Source organism: Talpa occidentalis, unplaced genomic scaffold, assembly GCF_014898055.3.
Source record: "Talpa occidentalis isolate TD23 unplaced genomic scaffold, MPIMG_talOcc4v2.1 talOcc4.15, whole genome shotgun sequence".
NCBI classification, from domain to species: Eukaryota; Metazoa; Chordata; class Mammalia; order Eulipotyphla; family Talpidae; genus Talpa; species Talpa occidentalis.
The window spans coordinates 62,561,521-62,581,841 of record NW_023601543.1 but is presented as its reverse complement, the minus strand read 5'-3'; the positions used below and the strand labels follow the sequence as shown (position 1 = coordinate 62,581,841).

At 37.7% G+C, this 20,321-nt stretch overlaps 2 protein-coding genes across 7 annotated transcripts in view; one reads left to right on the top strand and one right to left on the bottom strand.

Annotated features, from left to right (window-relative positions):
- Nucleotides 1-20,321, bottom strand: part of CASK (calcium/calmodulin dependent serine protein kinase) — a 392,726-nt gene that overhangs the window by 176,321 nt on the left and 196,084 nt on the right. The window lies entirely within an intron of this gene.
- On the top strand, nucleotides 13,641-18,473 carry GPR82 (G protein-coupled receptor 82). The gene is made up of 4 exons (XM_037512509.2): nucleotides 13,641-13,766; nucleotides 14,114-14,253; nucleotides 16,014-16,084; nucleotides 16,197-18,473. Exon 4 carries the CDS (start codon nucleotides 16,231-16,233, stop codon nucleotides 17,236-17,238), a length of 1,008 nt encoding a protein of 335 aa, XP_037368406.1. The 5' UTR covers nucleotides 13,641-13,766; nucleotides 14,114-14,253; nucleotides 16,014-16,084; nucleotides 16,197-16,230; the 3' UTR covers nucleotides 17,239-18,473.

Below are 20,321 nucleotides of genomic sequence, written 5' to 3'. Positions count from 1 at the left end.
CCAAATGCTTAAAGGCTAGTTTTCAAGTTATCATGCATATGATTGCTTTGTGAAAATGCTACCCGAAACGATGATAATTCAGTACAAGAGCAAACAGGGTGAAGAGAAGAAAGAAAAATGAAAGAAATCAAATTAGGATACCTTACCCTTATTAATTTTGCTTCTGATCTGGGAAATGCATAAAGAACTATCATAAGATGACCTTGGGAAAGGTTCTAATTATGGTTTGAATACAGGTGCTGATGAGGCATGGGAGCTTTTTTTCCTTTTCTTTTTTCTTTAGTAAGCCATTCCAGTTAGTTCAGAAACAAGTTAAAGTTAATGGCTACAGTGACACTGTGCTTTGGTAATTCCACCTAAAAACTTTTTTTAGTTACAAAACATTTTGAACATACAAAAAAGGAAAAATACAACGTAACAGGCAAGGTAAGCATCTGTTACCCAAATGGAACAAGTGTCAATGTTTTGACCCGTTTGCTTAAAAATCTCTCTTGTAATTACATGTAAGCCAGAAGGTTAGATATATGAAAGTTTGCCCTGAAGTAACCTCTTTCTGAAGTTAGTGTTTCTCATTTTAGTGCATTTTATATTTTATAATATATACATGCAAAACTATACATTATCTCTTGATTTTAAAAATTTACACAAATACTTTGTTACTGTTACACCTGTTTGTAACCTTTTGCACTCAAATTGTTTTTCTATTTTGATACATTCAGGTCTCCCATAGGCAGTGTTTTGCTGTACAAATAAACAACAGTTCAATTCTCTATTTCCTCTAACAAATGTGCCCTTAGGTGGTTTCCACTTTTTCACTATTAGAAACCACGCTCAAGTGTGCATACGTGTGGGATTTCTCTATGGTTGACATCTAGTAGTAGAATGTTTAAGATATTGTCTGAATTCTCACAAACTGCCCTCCAAAATGATTTTTACAGAATTATACACCTGTTTCACCACTAGTAAGATATGAATTCTTGCTTACTCACATCTTCACCAATACTCAGATTTTATCAGATTTACTAATTTTTGCCATTCTGGTACGTGTGAAATGGCATTTCCCTGTGGTTTCAGTTTGTACTTCCTTGGTTATAAGTGAAAAGGGGCATCTTCCTTTATGTGTTTTTTTTTTGTTTTTTTTTTTTGGTCCATTCAGGTTTTTTCTTGGGTGAATGGCCTGTTCATAGCTATACATCTCCCCTTCTCTTTTCCTCCTAATGAGTTGCTTATCTTTTATTCTCCCCTTGCCAATCGTTGAAGCATTTATATTCTGGATACTAACCCTTCATTATTTATGTGAGTTGCAAATAATATTTACCAGTATGGGATTTGTCTTCACTTTGCTTATGGTTTCTTTTACCAGACATCAAGAACAAACTAAAAAACATTTTCTTAAAAAATCTAGATATACATTGGCCTTTTGATATACACCCCTCAAAGACCAAGCTACTGAACTTGCAGATAAAATTACTGTATAATTAGAGATTGGCATTTCAATCATAAATAGCACATAGGAGTTCAAATGAGGTGTTCCCTGAGAACATGGGAATAGAAATATTTTCTGAGAGTTAAAATACAAAATTCAAACACCCAAGATACAGAAAAGCAATTTTAGAGACAGAAGGTCACCTAGACCTGGTCAATGTATTAAAAATATGTAAAATTAAGAATAGAGCATCCACTAGGAGGTGAGGGAAAATTTGAAAATAGAAAGGAGAGTAACTAAGATGTTGGTATTGCCTGTCCAGTCTAGGAAAATAGTCTTGACCACTGGACCAGGAGAATTATCATCCATTAGTAAGTCTGTGGCAAGGATTCAGGTGGGGATTTAACAGGTCTTCTTAGCTCAATGACATCAAACATTACTAAATAATGAATCAAGAAGCAGCCTAACAGATGAGTTAAAAGGGTAGCTGAGTTCAATATTCTGGCTCCATTACTTACCATGTAAGTAGTACTATGTAACCTGGGACAAGCTCTACTTCCTCTACTGAGAAAACAAGAATAGTAGTAGTACCTAACTCATAGGGTTGTTATGAAGATTATATGAGTTAATAAACATACCTGGCATGTAGGAAACATTCATTATATGTTATCAAATTACTTAAATATCAAGAGAAGGGCAGGGGAAATATATAAAATGAAAAGGCCAGAAGTTGAAGGTAAACATCAGAACTAGCAAGATAGACAGAGGAAGTTGATCTGGATCAAGTGGGAAGAAGAAACTCAAAAATGGTAACTTGATTTTAGCTTTCATTAGTGACAGTGATATCCAGTGCAGGAGTAGGAACAGACCCTTTCTTTTTTTGTGTGTGTTTAACAGAACCATACTCTGAAACTTAAGCTAATAGAAGAGGAGAGTGAGGGCAATTTGTAGGGTGCTAGAAGGACAGCAGAAAGAATGGGATTGTTTAGCATTTTTTAAAGATTTATTTATTTATGCATACAAGAACTGAGGTACAGGCCAGAGGCGTGGGGGGTGAGAAGATTCACCAGAGACAGAGCAGGGACCAGAACACGCAGATGTTCTGAAATGCACTGCTGAGGGGAGCAGCGGGTGAGTCAGGAGAGGTCTGCTGTGCCATGTGGGTAGCTCCCTGGCTAGGGATCTTGTGCTGCAGAGGCTGCTGATAGCTTCATAGGTTGTGTCTTGCACCACCGGGGAGGCCTGGGATTGTTTAGCATTAAAGCATGAGATTAAAGGAAAGATATTACAGAGAGAGAGAGAGAGAGAGAGAGAGAGAGAGAGAGAGAGAGAGAGAGAGAGAGTGTGTGTGTGTGTAGGGAATAAGCAGAAAGAAGACCAGTGAATGACAGTAGTTGCAAGCATCATGTTTCACTTTATTGTAGCAGACGGTTTTCTAATAATTACAACTCTCAAGTGAAACAGAAGGCCAGTAGTTATTTGCTAATAGAACTGTTTTAATATAATATGGATTCCCAATAGGCTGGGAAGGTAGCAAAGCCCTTCAAACATTTAATAAAGTTTGGATTAGATGTCCTTCAGATATCTTTAATAGAAGTTTTGGGTTTTCAGAATATTCAGTGCCTTAATAATGAGTGGCAACCAGGGGCCACCTGTGGTAATATGCTCATGCAGTAATGAGCTCAGGGTTACTCAGATGTGTGGGGCGAGTAAGGAGGCTGCTGGCTGCAGTCAGTTGCCCCCAAGCAGTTTCCCTGAATATTTTTTTGTAGTGAATTTGTCCAAGGTAACTTGCTCTGAACATTAATATGTATTGCTAGAGAGATTATTTAAATTCTGTCTAGACTAAATTGATGGATTCCAGGAGTTTTGTGACATTTATGTTAGGGGCTCAGGTTTCTTTACTTTCTTACTGACTCTTGCCTTTCTGTTGGTGTGCTCAGAGTGGCCAAACAGGTCACCACAATGCAATCTGACTTGGGGACAAGGCACCTTCACTGCAAACCTGGCTCAACAGCAAGAACTCAGGTGGGAATTGTAATCACTCAGAGACATTATATTCTCAGAATTTATCCAATGGCAAACTTCTATTGATAGATCAAAAGATCTTAATGCCAGCATTAAGTTATAGTTGTTATAGTTGCTGGCGATGCTGTTATAGTTCCTTTGTAGACATCTCCTTTCTATGTTTCCTGTCTCTTCTAGTGTTCTACTACTTACCAACACTTTCCAGTACCCCACACACCCCCCCACACCATACACCTCCACTTTTTTCCTTTCTTATACTCAGCAGTACCGCTTTCTCTTCCTCATTTCAGCTTTATCTCTTTATTTCCCTACTTTCTCTTTTAATTGCCTTTTTCACAACTTAATGCCCTTTAATTTAAGTGTTCCCTGATCTCTCAAGAAGCAGAACTGCTTATTATCTTGTGGAAATTCAGTTTGTACTCAAAAGAAAAAGACTGTTTCCTCTATATTAAAAACAACTTTCAGCTGGTTGCAAAGGGAACTGATGAGGTTTGCATGCATGTTCATATTCAGTTCCCTTTTGCGGCCAGTGAAACTTAAAAAACACTGGAACACATGGGGTCAGCTCTTGTGGGGACTGATTGCAGAGTTCCAAATATATGTGGCAAGTAGCGAGTGGAGTCAGCTAAGTAAGTAAATGAAGTCTCATGCTCTGACAGTTTGCATTTATGATCCTGCAAACACAAAACCTTGAGTAATGAGTACAGCCCTTCATGGGGGGTGGGGGGAAGCAACCAAAAAAGGCAACCTAGACAATAATCTTTCTGTATCTTTTTAGACTCTAGTATTGGAGATAGTCAATGAATTAATCCAGCTCTTACGGTCAAACTAGCAGAAAGACTTTTCTTCTAGTTTTACTGAAAAGCAAGATTAATATTCTGGAAAAAGAAAAGAAAGGAAGAGACTATTTACAGATAGCAAAAAGTACCAAGGGAACAGCATGGATTCATGATACATTAAATACACCTTTTAATACAAGAAGTAACTGAAACAAAATGGCAACGCCAAGACAAAGTGGGACACAGTGGGGCACTGCTTTGCAAAGTAAAATTTCCAAGAAACAATGGTCTCTGATGTACACAAATTATGTTAATCCCCAAGGAAAGAGCCTGTACTCTGAGAGAAAAAATATACATATCTAGTTAGAACATTATAATCACAAGAACATTAGAAGAAATGTGGTAGATTGAAAATAGATTACAATTCTCTGCAATTCCAACCTGTATGCACAGGTGAAGCCTTTGCTGACTCCTTAGGTCTGGGCAGAAATAATGACTTGCTCAACCAATAAAATGTGGTAGCCATTGTATGACATCAAAGCATGACCTTAAGAGACCATGCAGTGGGCCTCCCAGGTGGCGCAGCGGTTGAGCGCTGGGTTGGTTGAGCGCTGGGTTGCGAAGCTGCCCCGCAACTTCTGAAGCTGCCCCGCAGCAACCTCTGCAGTGCCGGTTAGATCCCCGGTTAGATCCCCGGCTACTCCCAGGCCACCCGCGGAGGGTCCCACATGGCACGCAGACCTCTCCTGCCACCCGCTGCTCCCCTCAGCAGTGTACTTCGGTCCTTCTGCCTGCTCTGCTCCCCGCTCTGGCTCTGGTGAATTCTCTCACCCTCCCTGCGCTTCTGACTGTACCCAGTGCTTGTATAAATAAATAATTTTTTTTTAAAAGAGACCATGCAGCTTTCATTTTGCCCTACTGGAACCCTGAGAATATCATGTTTTGAATAATCCCAGGATGAAAGATCACATGGAGAGAGATGCTCAGCCTGTACACCCATCTCAGCTGAGGCTCCAGACATATGAGTGAGGCCATCTTGGAACTTCCAGTCTCAGCTGAGCTGCCAGACTAAGAAGCTGCATGAATGAGCCCAGGTGAGCCTGATGGAAGTGTTAAAGAGCAGCCCCGATATAAAACGGGTTGCCTGGCTGTGGGTCCTCACCCGCGTGGCGGATGGCAAAACCTATTTAGAGCAGGCAAGTTTGCGGGGTCTGGGCTGCCCGTCTCCCTGCCCTGTAACAGAAGTGCCCGGCTGAGTCCAGATCAAGCTGCAGAATTTAGAAGGAATAAATGGTGCTTGTTGTTTGAGGGAGGTTTGGTGCACAGCAATAAATAAAGGATGCATATAAAATATAGATGAAGAGTATGTATACCATCCATACAGAGCTGAGGGGGAGGGCGCGGGAGAAGGGGAGAGGGAGAACGGGGAAGAGAAGGGAGAGGGAGAGAGAATTCTTTTCCAAACCACTGCAGGGTGGGGAGTAGTAGGGTTATGGAGGATTTAGTATCAGACCTTGAGCCCTCAGAGATGAGAAAAACAAGCATATGCTCCCCCTGATGGAGACAGCTGAATGAGGCCACAAGTTAGGGGAGTTTCTTAAGAAGGGATTTACATAAGTCATTCAGCTGGCAGGAGGAAATTACTACAATGAAGGATAAAGGGAATTTCTTCTATGTATTCATTAGGTGAAATACTCTTTAAAGTTATATTTATTAATAAACATGACATGTTGTTTTCGTCACAAGCCTTTCAGTATTATTTGACTTTTAAAATTATGTCCATGAGTTGTTTTGATTTAAAAAAAAAAAGCTGCAGAAAAACTAAAAGATATGATAAAAAAATTTCACATACTAACATGTCAGACTTTCATTTTTCTGCTAGGGTAATTGTAGTTGTGAATGTTTTACAAAATTGACTCTTGTGATAATCACTAGTACATAACACACCTCCAAAGGACATAGCCTAGCAAAGGCGGTTGAGTGTCACTGTTTTACTCTTTTGGACAGAATTTCATAAGATCACCAATTACTTTTATTCTATCATGTTAAAGTGTTTTTCACATACTAAGATGAAAAAAGTTTATAATTTTATTAGAGCTTTAAAAAATGCAACTTTTCAATTGGGTTAAGTTTCTAGCTGAAAAGTAGCGCAACCTGGGCAGCTAGCTTGCGCGTCAGCTCCTGGGAGCAAAAGACGCTAACGAGGACTGGTAAGACAATGCCCTCTGCTGGCTAAAGAAATGAGTCTTTTAGAGATTTTTTCTGCCTTAAAATTTAACTGATTTCTTCTTTCCAATTTTCTCTACCAAGCATCTCTGGAGATTGGGAACTTCAGATAACTTGTATTTCTTGGCTTCAATACTTTATTTGCAGTAAGTTTATTAAAACAATACATTTTAGGCTGGTTTTTGAGGAAAAGGAAGAGGCCTCAGCGTGGCAATATTAGAAAATTTGCCACATCTAAAACACCTAGTTGTATTTAGAAAGATGCCTTCAAATGATTACTTCAAGTCTATTATATCTCCACTAAAATTACTAAGATGCAAATACCAACGTAAGAGCTAATACAGGCAAGGATCATCAACGGCTGCTAAAATTCACTATGTGGAAGGGAAAGAGTATATTCACAGAACCCGAAAATATAACCCTCAGATTACTTATTGAAAACTGGAAGCAGGTATGCAACTGAGATACAGTTTTGGTCACTGGGGATAGTTCATCAATTCATCCAAAACAGTAAGTCAGATTCTGGTAGCAGCTAAGAATATGGGCTCTGAAGTCCCCTGAGCTCAAATCTAGGCCCTACAATATACAAGCTATATTACCATTGGTAAGTTATTTATCTTCTGTGGATCAAATCCTCCTCATCTAGAAAATGATGGCAATAATAGTATCTATTTGCAGATACTTTTTAAAATTAAATGAATAGGGGCCTCCCTGGTGGCGCAAGGGGTTAAGACGCAGCACTATGAAGCTATCCACAGCCACCGCAACACCAGTTCCATCCCTGGCCAGGGAAGTGACCCACATGGCGCAGCAAGCTCTCCTGACTTGCCCGCTGCTCCCTTCAGCAGTGTATTTCAGTAGATCTGCCTGTTCTGCTCCCTACTCTGTCTCTGATGAATCCTCTCATCCCCCATACCTCTAGACTACACCCCAGCTCTTGTGTGAATAAATTAATTAATTATAAAATAAAAGTGGTTCTCATAAGGCTTATTACTTCAATACTTGGAACTCTTAGTAACAGTAAATGACTACAGATACTAACAGGTTTAGGAGGTAAAACCTCAGATAACCAACTCTTCCTCATCTTCTGTGAAATTTTTCTTTCTTCCCCTAACCTCAAAACAATTTTATCTAGAAATTCAAAAGAAGTGACTGGAAATAAAATGGCCAGGTATGCATGATACCTTTTAAATTTTCTAAATCTCATTGCAGTTCAAGTGGTGGTTTCCCAGGTATATGTGTGTGTATTTTGTGGCAATATGATGGCCTAAATTATTTTTAGAATTCTATCATCTAATGCTTCATTTACAGAAAATTATATCTTCTTTTGACTTTTCAAGAAAACTGTAACAACCACCACAAAAAAAAAGATAGGTTCTTAAGCATGATACAAACCAAGGCTGACTGACTCAAGAATGTTGAAATTAAAAATTTTACTGACGTCAAAAATATTTTTGCCTCATCTAATCCAATGCTAAAGTTTCTTTCCTTTCCTAATCCTGTCAATTTCCTATCTGTTTCCCAATTGCCAACTCTGGAGGTCACTTCAGTTCTTATGACTGCCACCAAGACTACTACAGTGTTTTTCTGTGGTGTACATTTCTACAAGATGACTTTCCAGTGCATTCACGTCTAAATGAAAAGACAAACGCCAAGGTGAAGTATAATGAAATTTTGATTATCAGGTCGATCTATATTTTGTCATTAGACCTACCTCATAAAGCTTATAAATTTCCATGCTTTGGACGGTAATTTGTTGTTGTTGTTGTTGTTTTTTTAATAGTTCTTAAGAGAAATAGTCCTGTGGTTTGCTAAGAAACCAGCTCTTCAGACAAGTCGTCTTCTTCACGTCCATGATTATAGTTGCTTATAGTAGACAGCGAGGGCCTGATAGCAGTGCAACTGGAGACAGGGCTGTGGCCAGACACCACATCCTGAAGAGAGCAGGGGGCTCTGAGAGCCTTGAATAAACCACAGTTTGAGTAACAGGTCTGTCTGTGCTTCACTCCTCTGAAAGGTAACCAGTGGCTCGGGTGTGCATTGAACTGGATAAAGCCTTCCACTATCCCCTTTTCTGAGAAATAATTATCTTTTCAACCTGAAGATCTGATGTGGACTGTGTAAGTCATGTCTTCCTGCAAACCAGTGCCCAATGCCCAGAGCTCCTGACTGGCCAGAGAGAATACTTAAAGGTCAAATGTAGCTACTTTAGACACAAGGGTGGGTATTCTAAAATAACTTTAGCAAAAGCAAAAAGGCTCAGATATGACTGAGTTGTCCTGTGCTCTCTGAGTTCTGGCTGCCAGGGAACTGGGTAAGGGATCCTAATAACCAGGACAATCCATGTGAGTGAAGAAAGTGCTCATAAACCCTGCTGTATATAACTCACTGTGGATTGTCAAAATAAACAACCTTTAACCATTCTTACTGAAACATTCCAAATGAATTCTGGGGCCAGAGTGAAAAATGCACTTGATGTGCACACAATTATCTCAAAAGCAGGACTTCTCTTCTGGGGAACTACTCCAACACCTCAATACAGAAATCTTCAGAGGCTCAGGGCAGAACACTTAGATCAGTGTTTGGCAGATGCTACAGGAAGGAAGTAATTAAAACTGTTAGGCAAGAGCTTTTGGATTTGGATAACAGAAGCAGAACTTTGAGGTGGGATGGATGAGAAAGATGAATGAAAAACAAAAGAAAATTATTGGTGACCAGCAAGAGGCCAATTTTACTGAGAACTTACAATTCTTTTTTTAAACAAAAGATTCATTTATTTATATGTACAAGAGCTGGGGTGTAGCTCCCTGGCTGGGGATTGAACTCATACTACAGTGACTGCCTATAGCTTCATAATGCTGGGACTTAACCCCTTGCACCACCAGGGAGGCCCTGAGAACTTGCAATTCTTGCAATTCCTGCCTAACTAGGATTTTGTTGTTGCTGTTAACCTCATGTTCTCTGACAATGGCCCTTTCCTACCAATTATAGTATTTCAAAGCAGCTTTGAAAATATAAAAATTTCCGGGCCTCCCCGGTGGCGCAGCAATTGAGAGCTGGGTTGCGAAGCTGCCCGCAGCCTCTGCAGCGCCGGTTCTATCCCTGGCTGCCAGGTGAGGGTCCCACATGGCGCGAAGACCTCTCCTGCCACCCGCTGCTCCCCTCAGCAGTGTACTTCGGTCCTTCTGCCTGTTCTGCTCCCCGCTCTGGCTCTGGTGAATTCTCTCACCCTCCCGCGCCTCTGACTGTACCCAGTGCTTGTATAAATAAATAAATAAATCTTAAAAAAAGAAAATATAAAAATTTTCTTAGATTTGAGTAGGGGAATTCAAAATCACTCAAATCATAAAGAATTTAAACTGATATTACTGGGATAAAAATTAGTTTAATGAAGACCAAATTTTGCTAAGGTAGAAAGAAATTGGGTTTGATGTCTTCATAGTCAAGCCTGCCACCTCATCTGAATGGAGTTAAAAGTATTCAAAATTTGACCCCAGTTTATTTACCTTAAGTTCCATGAAGTACCCTTATCGATCCCCAAGAAAAACCAATTACTTCTGCTTCCTAAGGCAGATAGTGAAGTTGAAAAAAAGAGGCCTGGGGCCTCCCAGGTGGTGCAAGGGGTTAAGATGCAACCTACGAAGCTACGAGTTCAATACCTGGCCAGGGAGCTATCCACATGGCGCAGCAGACCTCTCCTGTCTCGCCCACTGCTTCTGCAGCAGTGTGTTTCAGTCATCTGCCCATTCTGTTCCCTGCTCTGTCTCTGGTGAATCCTCTCACCAGCCCCCCCCCCACCTCTGGCCTACACCCCAGTTCCTCTATGCATAAATAAATAAATTTTACAAAAAGAGGCATGGGTGTGCTTTGAAGCTAATTTACTAGTTGTGTCACCATGGGTATGTTATTAAACCTATTTGGAATTCAGTTTTCTCACGGGTAAAATGGGGCTCCTACCACCCATTTCTAGGGCTCCTAGATGTAAAGTGCTGTGCGCAGTACCCTGCCAACATGCATTCTCTTCTCTTTCCTTCTAGTTTGTTAGGCCTCTCAGAATCACTTTGACTCACTGTTTCCTCCCTTTTCTAATTCACATCTATATTGCACATCTATATTGCATGAACTTTCAGCTTGCTATAGAATCCCTCATGATTTTCCAGAGACCTTAATTACCTTGTGGCTAATATACTTCTTGTGTGACCTCACATGCCACCAGAAACACAATAGCAGCCCTAAATATTTGTTGAATGAACTGTACTGTTTAAGAAAAATACAGAACATTAAAAATCAAGTGGAAGAAATGGTAAAACTTACACCTATATCCAGGCATTCTTACCCACTCAATTTATTGGTTGCCTGACAATCATTTTAAGCAGTACTTTTAACTCTCCCTCAGTTCAATGGTTGGCTGACATCTGTGGTAGCCAGCTTCCAATATGGCTTCCAATGAGCATGACTTCCAAATATTTACCCCCTCTCCCCCACGCATTGAGTCTATTGACGAAGTGTGACCAATAAAATACTGCAGAAGTCACAATGCTGACTTCACAGATTAGACTGAAAAAGGCATTGCAGCTATGGCCTTTTTCTTGAGTCACTTGCTCAGTGTGGAGCCAGTCACTGTGCAGTGAGAACAGATGGCTGTGTGATCTTTGGTAAGTTATGTGACCTTTCTGAGCGTCAGTTTTCCTCATTTTTTTTAAAAAAGACTTTATTTACTTATCTATTTATTTATTTATTTATGAATACAAGAACTGGGGTGTAGACCAGAGGTGCAGGGGTTGAGAGGATTCACCAGAGACAGAGTAGGGAGCAGAACAGGCAGACTGACTGAAATACACTGCTGAGGGGAGCAGTGGGCATGTGGGCTGTGCCATGTGGATTAACTGCCTGGCTGGGGATGGAACTCAGGCCTCAGTGGATGGCCATAGCCTGACAGCACTGACTTTAACCCCTGAAACACCAGGGAGGTCCCAGTTTTCCTCACTTTTGAAATGAAGATATTTATTTCACAGGGTATTGCTTAGATTAAATAAGACACACATGTAAAGCACACAGTAGCATGCCTGGCATATAAAGCTTACATTAAACGTGGCTAATACATGTTAGAAACTTGGTGTTAGAAACTTCAGTAACAGTATTGATGGAAAGTGAGATGTGAAGGAGAAATCAAGGATGATTCCTAGGTTTTTGGCTTGTAGGGAAGGAAAAATAATTTTCCTTCTACCCTTCTAAGTCCTTAGTTAAGATAGTTCCTGTAAGAAAAAATAGTTTAATAATGTGCATACTTCCTGAGTAATCCCCCCAAAAGGTCTGAGCAATCTCCTTAAATGCCATCTTCCTCTGAAGACAAAGGATGTTGGGGTTGGGGGGGGGCAGGGAAGACCAGTTAGGGGCACTAACCCGGAAAGACACAGTAAACAAGGGTATGGTTGTTATGCAGATTTAAGTTGCTGCCTTCTCCATAGGTAGGTGGTGAAGAGATGAGTCATCCCTGCTTCCCAGAATGCAGCTGTGGGAGACACCTTTACAAATGGAGATTTCCCTTATAATGTAAATGTCTCTCACAAATGGGAAACTTCTACTCAGTTTTCAGAGTTTTTTTAATAAGTCTTCTGTTTCCGGAAAATAACCAGCTCAGAATAATTGTTATGCTAACAAGACGTATTTTGGGGTGGCAAATTTTGCTCTCCCACAGACTTGAATAACTGAAAGAGCGAGGGTATTCTTTACTGAGGTTGTGGACAGTGGAGAAAAAGTTGTGGAGAGCAATAGCATTCCTTTTTTTTTGGACCAAAGGTGCAAAGATTTTTTAAACATATTAAAACAACCTTTGAATTCCCTATAAATAGTATTGCACTTCCATTCTTTCCTCTCTACTTCAAACTTTATTTTTGTTCTAAGCATTTGCTTCCCGGAACATGGATAATTGCTGAAGTAGAAGTTAAAGTAATTCCAGAAACTTAAAAAATTTCGCAATTACCATATAGCCTTGGATGCATCATTGTTCTCAGAGAAATGATGGTGTGCGGTCAGCCCCCTAAAAAGGGTCAGATAGGCATTTCTCAGTAGGCGGAGAGTAGATTTTTCTGTCACCTTGGTGTGGGAACTAGGGGTCAATCAAAGCTAATCAAGTTTATTACCGTTACTTGAAGAATGCAGATTGCTTTGAGTTGAGAGCTATGAGGACACTAAAGACTAGGAGAAATTCTGTTCTTGTCCAAGCCCTCTGTTCCCCTAATTATGAAGAGGTCAATTACGTCTTAAGCTTCTGCCCACTTCCCAATCAAAAAGCAATCACTGCCTCCCCTCTCGTAATATAGAAAATAATGCAGTTTGGGGGGTTTATCCAGATCTTGGTTTATGGGTAAACATGTAAGAATCTCATCTTAGAGTAAGGACTAGGTCACCTCTTTGTTGTCTGTCATTTGACATCTCCCCTTCTCTGTGCTTGATGCCACAGGTTTTAAAATGCAGGATAAAAATTCCTGGTCAACTCCATTATTCTTTAGAATTTATCACCATGTGACTTCTCCACATGTATGTTATTAAATTGATTGCTTTTGTTTTGCTAACCCATCTGATACTTTTTTGGTTGCTCTTCCAGCCCTAGAAGAAACCTGCACCTAAACAATGGCAAGCATTGCAAAGGACAACAGCAGAACAAAATCTGGATAATTCTTATTTTTATTTTAGGGGGAAATATTAGCAAATACTGGGGAGAATTTATGTAAGCAACATGAAATAAGCATTGGGGGTTAGGGAAATGGCAAAGTACTTCTATTAATTTGAAATGAAGGTTTACTGATAATGAAAATGCTTAGGCTTGATGAAATTAGATTTCTGTTCCCATTTTCAGACTCCTACTGGTTTAACTACTGAAGGAAGCATAGGGCGTGACGCACGTCTGACTCTTCAGCTTTTATTTAATTACTAGTTCAGAGACTGATTAAACAATCCTATTAAAAAATTGGTTTTACAATTCTTTATATCATAATATAACTATTCATTTTATCCTAGGCATATTTGGTCTTTAGATTCAGGCATTTCCTGGGATTCCCAAATCCATAGGAAATATTCCAAACAATGTACTAATTTGAATCCAAATGGAGGCAGTTCAAGGTGATTGGCTGAATTGGTTAGAATGGCTTAGTTCATTAATAACCAAATTGGAACCCAGACTCTGGGTTCAGTCCCCTTAATGTGCTGCTGTGGGTCTTACTTCATCCTTAAAACAAAGATTTTTATCCATCTGATGGTGAAGATCTAGTCCAGCTCTGTAATTTCATTCTAGTAAGCTGCTACAGGTAAGAAAACTTGAATTTTGTTTTTTTTCTCGATATAGATTGATTGCATATAAATCATCCACAGATAATTTTACAAACAAGTTTGTACCAATATATTATTGGATTATATGATGTGATTCCCTCTACAACTCTGTTGTATAAAACTAGCCATGTAGATAAACCCTTTGACCTTAATCATGCTAATAACTGAGGTATAATTGGTTCGTGAAATCATCATAAGGAAGTACCAACTTCCTTGTACAACAGAAATAGAGAAATGAGGTTTTTTTTGAGGAGGTAGTTGCTACATTTACCATAACCATTGAATTTCTTCAATACTGTTTAATTTCTTTTTCTTCCCACTGTAGTTGGTGTTATTCAAGAATCTATTCACACTGCTTGAAACTGAAGGATATTGGAAGACTAATGGTTGGAGAAATTTAAGTTTGAAATTTAGCATCACTGCCCTGAACAAGAGAGAATTGCTTAGCATAAACTACACGTACAGGTAAGGCTGATCACTTAATTCACTTTTATTTTTGAAAGTTAATTCTAAAAACCCTAATAGGACTTAACATGTTTGACTTTTATGAACTGATCATGAAGAAAGTTATCAGCATGTTAATTAAGTAGATGATTGCTAATAATTAAAGATACAATGTTTGTATGATTTGAGAACAGGCATTCTGTTAAGGGGAATACAGACTTGTAGATGGTCTAGTTAAAAACAAAAGGAATACTCCCTATTAATATAGAAGCATCATTACCTTTACAATATTTTAGCATGTTATGCTTTATCTACAAAGAGCAGGGGTTAATGCTTTCTTTAATATTATAAAAGAAAGCTCTATTCCTTAATGTAAGATAAAAATCTACTTGGAGCAGATAAACTTTTCTTAAAATATGGACTTGTTTTATTCTCTATTTGACTGATTTTTATAAATAGATCAAATTACAGATTAAGTTTTATATATTTATAACTGGATATAACTTAACTGCAAACGGATTTCAATTTGCCAGCGTGCACTGAATTTAGATACAAACTCACTCTGAAGCACACGGGTTATTTTCTAAATGAAAACTGTAAATAAATATATAAAATGATAGTACACTGGTAGATATTAATGATATCAGTATTAGAACGTAGACACTCTGTACAGACTTCAAGCTTTCAAGTGTTGCGGGGGGAATTGTTTGGTTTAACAAATTTCAAAATTATACTGCATTGGGGGAAAAATCCCTATTTTTGTACTCCAAGATGCAAAAATATAAGCGTGATTCTGAAGAGAGGTAGAGAATAAAGTTATCCTGAGGGACTGGGGATATACAAAAATCTCAGAAGACATGCAAGGCAAAACTTTTGAGTTTACCAAAGAGAGAATGTGATTAAAAAATGAATGAGATCCCAGCTCCAGGTTAGGAATAAAGCTGAGAATGTGGTCCCAAGACAAATATGGCGAAAAACACATTCTGAACAGAACTCGTGATTCTTATTTGACCAAAATCTAATAACTTTGTTATTCCCACTTGAAAGAAATAAGTAAATGAGAAAAATACAAACGAAAAGGAGCTTGTATGTGACTGTTAGCACTTCATGTGTATCATCTGAAGCACGAGGGTTTTAAAAATAAGACAGAAAAAAGCAAAAACCACACATGCATTTATGCTGTGATTAAAATATCTTCTAAAAAAATCATATTCTCTGAAAAACCAAGATACTAAATACACATGAAGCCACATGAGGGCGCTCTAACCAACAATAGCAAGTACAAACGTGACAATTTTAAATTAAACTTTTAACCCAAGGTATTACAGTTTAGCATTAGATATTTTTAACGAGAAATTACACTGATGCCCTTCAGTAAAGATCCTGGGATTTTGGTATCTATTCTTGGTCCTACATTTCCTTCTGCTCAACTCAGGATCTTTCTTGAGTATTTGTTTATGTGGCGTTAGAGATTCTTTTAATAGTATTGGATTGTAGAGAAGTACTTTACCCTAGTAATGAAAAGACACCATTTTTGAAAAGGAATTACATATAATTAAAGGGTGTTAATTAAAAATCACTTTTCTCTTTATTAATGTGGCCACAAAATACTTCTGCAACACTTTTACCAGTATGTATTGCTTGCATAGCCCTTAAAATGTTTTAGATTTTGTAGGCAAAAGTTAATCACCATTTACAAATTGTTTTATAATCAAATATAACTATAAATTCCTCTAGTACAAAATAACTCTTACTTATTTTTATCAAATTTGGTTTTTTAGACACAGGAACTATCCATCACAATAATCTACCTACTGCTTTTACTTCAACTGGACAATCCTGATTAGAAAAGGTGAGAAGGCACCTATACTTTCCTTTTGCCTCTAGTACTTTAAAAAAGAAAGAAATTTAAGTTTAAATAACATTTATGATTTTAACATTAAATATCTGTAATTCTGTTCTAGATCTTGGGACAAAATTCAAGAAACTCTGAGATAAATGAATAACAGCTCAACATGTATTCTTCAACCATCCCAGATCTCTTCTACAGCTTTACCAATCATTTATACTTTACTTTGTATCATTGGTCTCTTTGGCAATTCACTCTCTCAATGGGTATTTTTAACAAAAATAGGTAAGAAAACATCAACACACATCTACCTAACACATCTTGTGACTGCAAACCTAATTGTGTGCAGTGCTATGCCTTTCATGGGTTTCTATTTCTGGAAAGGTTTTCATTGGAATTATAGCAATACAGCATGCAAGGTAGTCAATTTTCTGGGAACTCTGTCCATGCATGTAAGTATGTTTGTCAGTCTCTTTATTTTAAGTTGGATTGCCATTAGCCGCTATGCTACTTTAATGAAAAAGGAGTGTGTCCTAGACATCACTTCGTGCTATGAGAAAATATTTTATGGCCATTTGCTGAAAAGATTTCGCCAGCCCAATTTTGCTAGAAAAGTATGCGTTTACATATGGGGAGTTGTGATAGGCTTAATTATGCCAGTTATCATATACTACTCAGTTGTAGAGGTTAAAGGAGATAATGACAAGTGCTATAACCAGGAGCTGGAAGTAGGACACACGCTCTCTCAGATTGCAGGCCTCATTGGAACCACATTTATCGGATTTTCATTTTTAGTAGTATTAACATCATACTACTCTTTTGTTAGCCATCTGAGAAAAATAAGAACTTGTACATCCATTTTGGAAAAAGATTTGACTTACCATTCTGTGAAGAGGCACCTTTTGGTCATCCAGATTCTACTAATAGTTTGCTTTCTTCCATACAGCATTTTTAAACCCATTTTTTATTCTCTACATCACTCAAATGACTGTGAGCAATTGAATTATTTAGTAGAAATAAAAAACATCCTCACCTGTCTTGCATCAGCTAGAAGTAGCACAGATCCCATTATATTTCTTCTTTTAGATAAAACATTCAAGAAGACACTACATAATCTTATAAAATGTGATTCATCACATGTACAATCCAATGATTGACTTCAGAATGAAAAACACCAGCAGAGAAATGTTCATAGGATTCTGTTAGACACTAAACTACATGATTAATAGGTCATAGCTTGGTTGATTAAAAGAGGCACCCAAAAAATCCCTCTTTGGTTTATGTATTCATAAAACTCACTTTACGGTTCTATTTATATTGAAAGTTGACATGGCTGAGACTTTGAGAGACAAAAGTGGGGCATATTCAAAGAGGATCCCACTGCATATGAAACAACATACGTTTTCTGCTTAAGCCCAATTGGATGCTTCTATTTAGAACACAGTATATCACAATGGGGATAAAGAAGCAAATGGTTTCTCACTTTCTAGTAGTATTAGAATCTGTAGTTAGAATACACGGGTCTACCTATGGTTAATGTTTGTCGGTAACTTTAAAAATGAGTACAGGGAAAAGAAAAAATGAGTACAGGGAAAAGAGTAATGTCCTCATTTAAGTCCTATCTAAATGCATGAAAAACACATTGTAAAAGTCCAAGGTTTTTTTTTTTAAATCAATGCATTAATTTGGTATTATTTGGCTCACTACTGGGAGAGGCAATATTCACTGATTCCAGTACTAAGCAGGTATTTATAAGTGTGCTTGAATATTTGGATTATGCTTTGTCAAGATAAAAGGCTTGTACATTGTCATATGTCGATCTTCATCACATTCTGTATGTTTTCCTCTGTATTAAATGTAAAGAATGTTAATTGTGACAAGTAGTACCTGGCGTGTAAATATGTTCTGATTTTTGTGAAATAAGTGATAAGATGGTATAATATCACACTTAAGAGACTGGTCCGTGGAATTAAAGAGTCCTTGGCTTCAATCCCACTCTACCAGTTCATTTAGCTGGAGAATTTTCTGCAAATTATTTACCATCTTTAAGTGTTAATTTCATGATTCATAGAGTGGAAAAATACTATGTAACTCATAGGTACTGGTATTATACTCGATGATAACTAAGTAGCTATCATTTACTAAGAGGTTGCTAAATGCCATGCACTCTGCTTATATGCTTTCTATGTTTGATTGTAAACACCACCATAAAGTATGCCAAATTTACTGATAAAAAAAGTGAAATGCATAATGTCACCTAAATTTTCCTCAATACGTAAGTTAATGTTGAAAGAATAAGGATTTCTCAATGGTCATTTTTTCCATTTCTCAATAAGAGGACTGATGATGACTGTAGTCTGTATTCTACAAATCACAATTAAAAAATGTTTTAAAATGTGGTGTGTTTTATCTTCCCAAAGAGATCATAAGCACCTTTGGAGCTATGGTCTATTTCCTTTCTCTACTCCCATGGTACTTGGCATTCTCTACTCATGTAAGAACAAAACAAAAACAGCTGAATAGAATCAATTAACTATCCTACTACTGCATTAGAGACTGCTTAAAGACTTATTTTCTAAATGGTATTTTTTTCAGTGCTCAAAAAGAAGTTTAAAGTAAATTCACATAGCACTTCCAAGCCTTTAATTTCATAGCATGTTTGGTTCTTGAATTGAAAGGTAGAAGACAATTCACTGTACAGATTCCCCCAAGAGCCATATGTTCAAAATCACTAGGGATTTCTGTAATGTGTAATTTTCATTAAAAAAAAAGAATAGAAAACAGTTTCTTTTCCCTCCACTTCAATGCTTAACTGAGAGAGGGGAATCTTCAGAGAGATCTGAAAAAACACATGCTGGCCTCAAATATACACTGTATATATCCCTTTCTAGCCACAATCTGATTTCTGGCTTATTAATTTGCAGAGACAAAGACAGACCTGGGAACTCCCAGTAATTCTGAGTGCTGGCTGTAAACAGATGTCCAATCTAGTAGTTTCACAGGCATGAGAATCACAGAATAACTCAACTTTGAACAGGAATTCCTGAGACATCCGGCTTCCTCCAGTTACAGCAACAGTTTTATTCCTATACAAGCTTTAAAGCCAAAACTCAAAGAACTAAAAGGAAAACTGGGAAGATGCTCAATAGTTTCATTAACATGAGTTATACTGATAAAATCTCATAACACAACTTACAAATTGAAGAAAACCTAACTTCTAGAAATATTTTTTAACACCATTACTTTAAATAATACTAAATGGAGTTCCCTATGTTTAAAATGAGAAGAGACACAATTTCTCTTTAACTTGCTCACTGTGACAAGATAACTCCTTTAATTCCCTGTACTCAACTATATATGAGCTTATCGCTATATTCATCTTTATACCATAGGTGCTTTCCTGGATAGGTGATTGTAAATCATGTTGAATTGTTCGTGTAATTGAAGAATTAATGTGTGGTAAATATTTTATGTGAAATAATTCCTAAGTTTATCCCAATTTTGAAGAGTAAGTTTCAAAAAAAATGTTTTCAGGCTCTCTGAGTTATAGTCAAACATAATTTCACAAACCCTGAATTCTGACTTAAATGTCAACAAGACTACATCTTAACTATAGAAAACAGGCATGCTAAATGTTTGATTTCCCCCTTATCCTTTTCATGTGCATACTCTTAAGGCAGCTTTCAAACTGCTAATTATGAACACACAAATCATCCAAAACTGGATAAGCAAAATTAAAGATGAATTCCTTAACTTGGGAGTTTCTGCTCCATGGGTAGAAGAGAAAGATGCTAATCTTGTTCTGTTTTGGTAAGGACTCCCACAGACTATTCCTGCCCTTGCAGTCTGCAGGGTGGGAGTAAGAATGAACAAATATGGGAAGACAAGCAAATTCAAGTGTTTCAATTATGTAAGGAGATCTTCCTCTGTTTCCAAACTCATTGAATTGCTATGAGTGGGAGGAGTTATTCTTTTAAAATCATGGAGTTGATTGGGGGGGGGAGGAAGGAGTGAGAGGAAAAAAGCATAAGATAAATTTATGATGATTTGATAATCATGAGATTAATAATGATTAAAACCACACATTCAGGCTGAACATATATATGTTCAACAAACTTACTTGAAAGTAATACAGAAGATTAACCAGTGTGCTTTTTATAATAAAGAATGAGTTTTCATTTTAATGAGAATTTAACTTTCTTTATACAACATGAGGGACTTTTTTGGGGAGATGTGGTAA

What these genes read in the sequence shown, in the direction of transcription:
- GPR82 (XM_037512509.2), top strand. Translation starts at nt 16,231, where the DNA reads ATGAATAACAGCTCAACATGTATTCTTCAACCATCCCAGATCTCTTCT.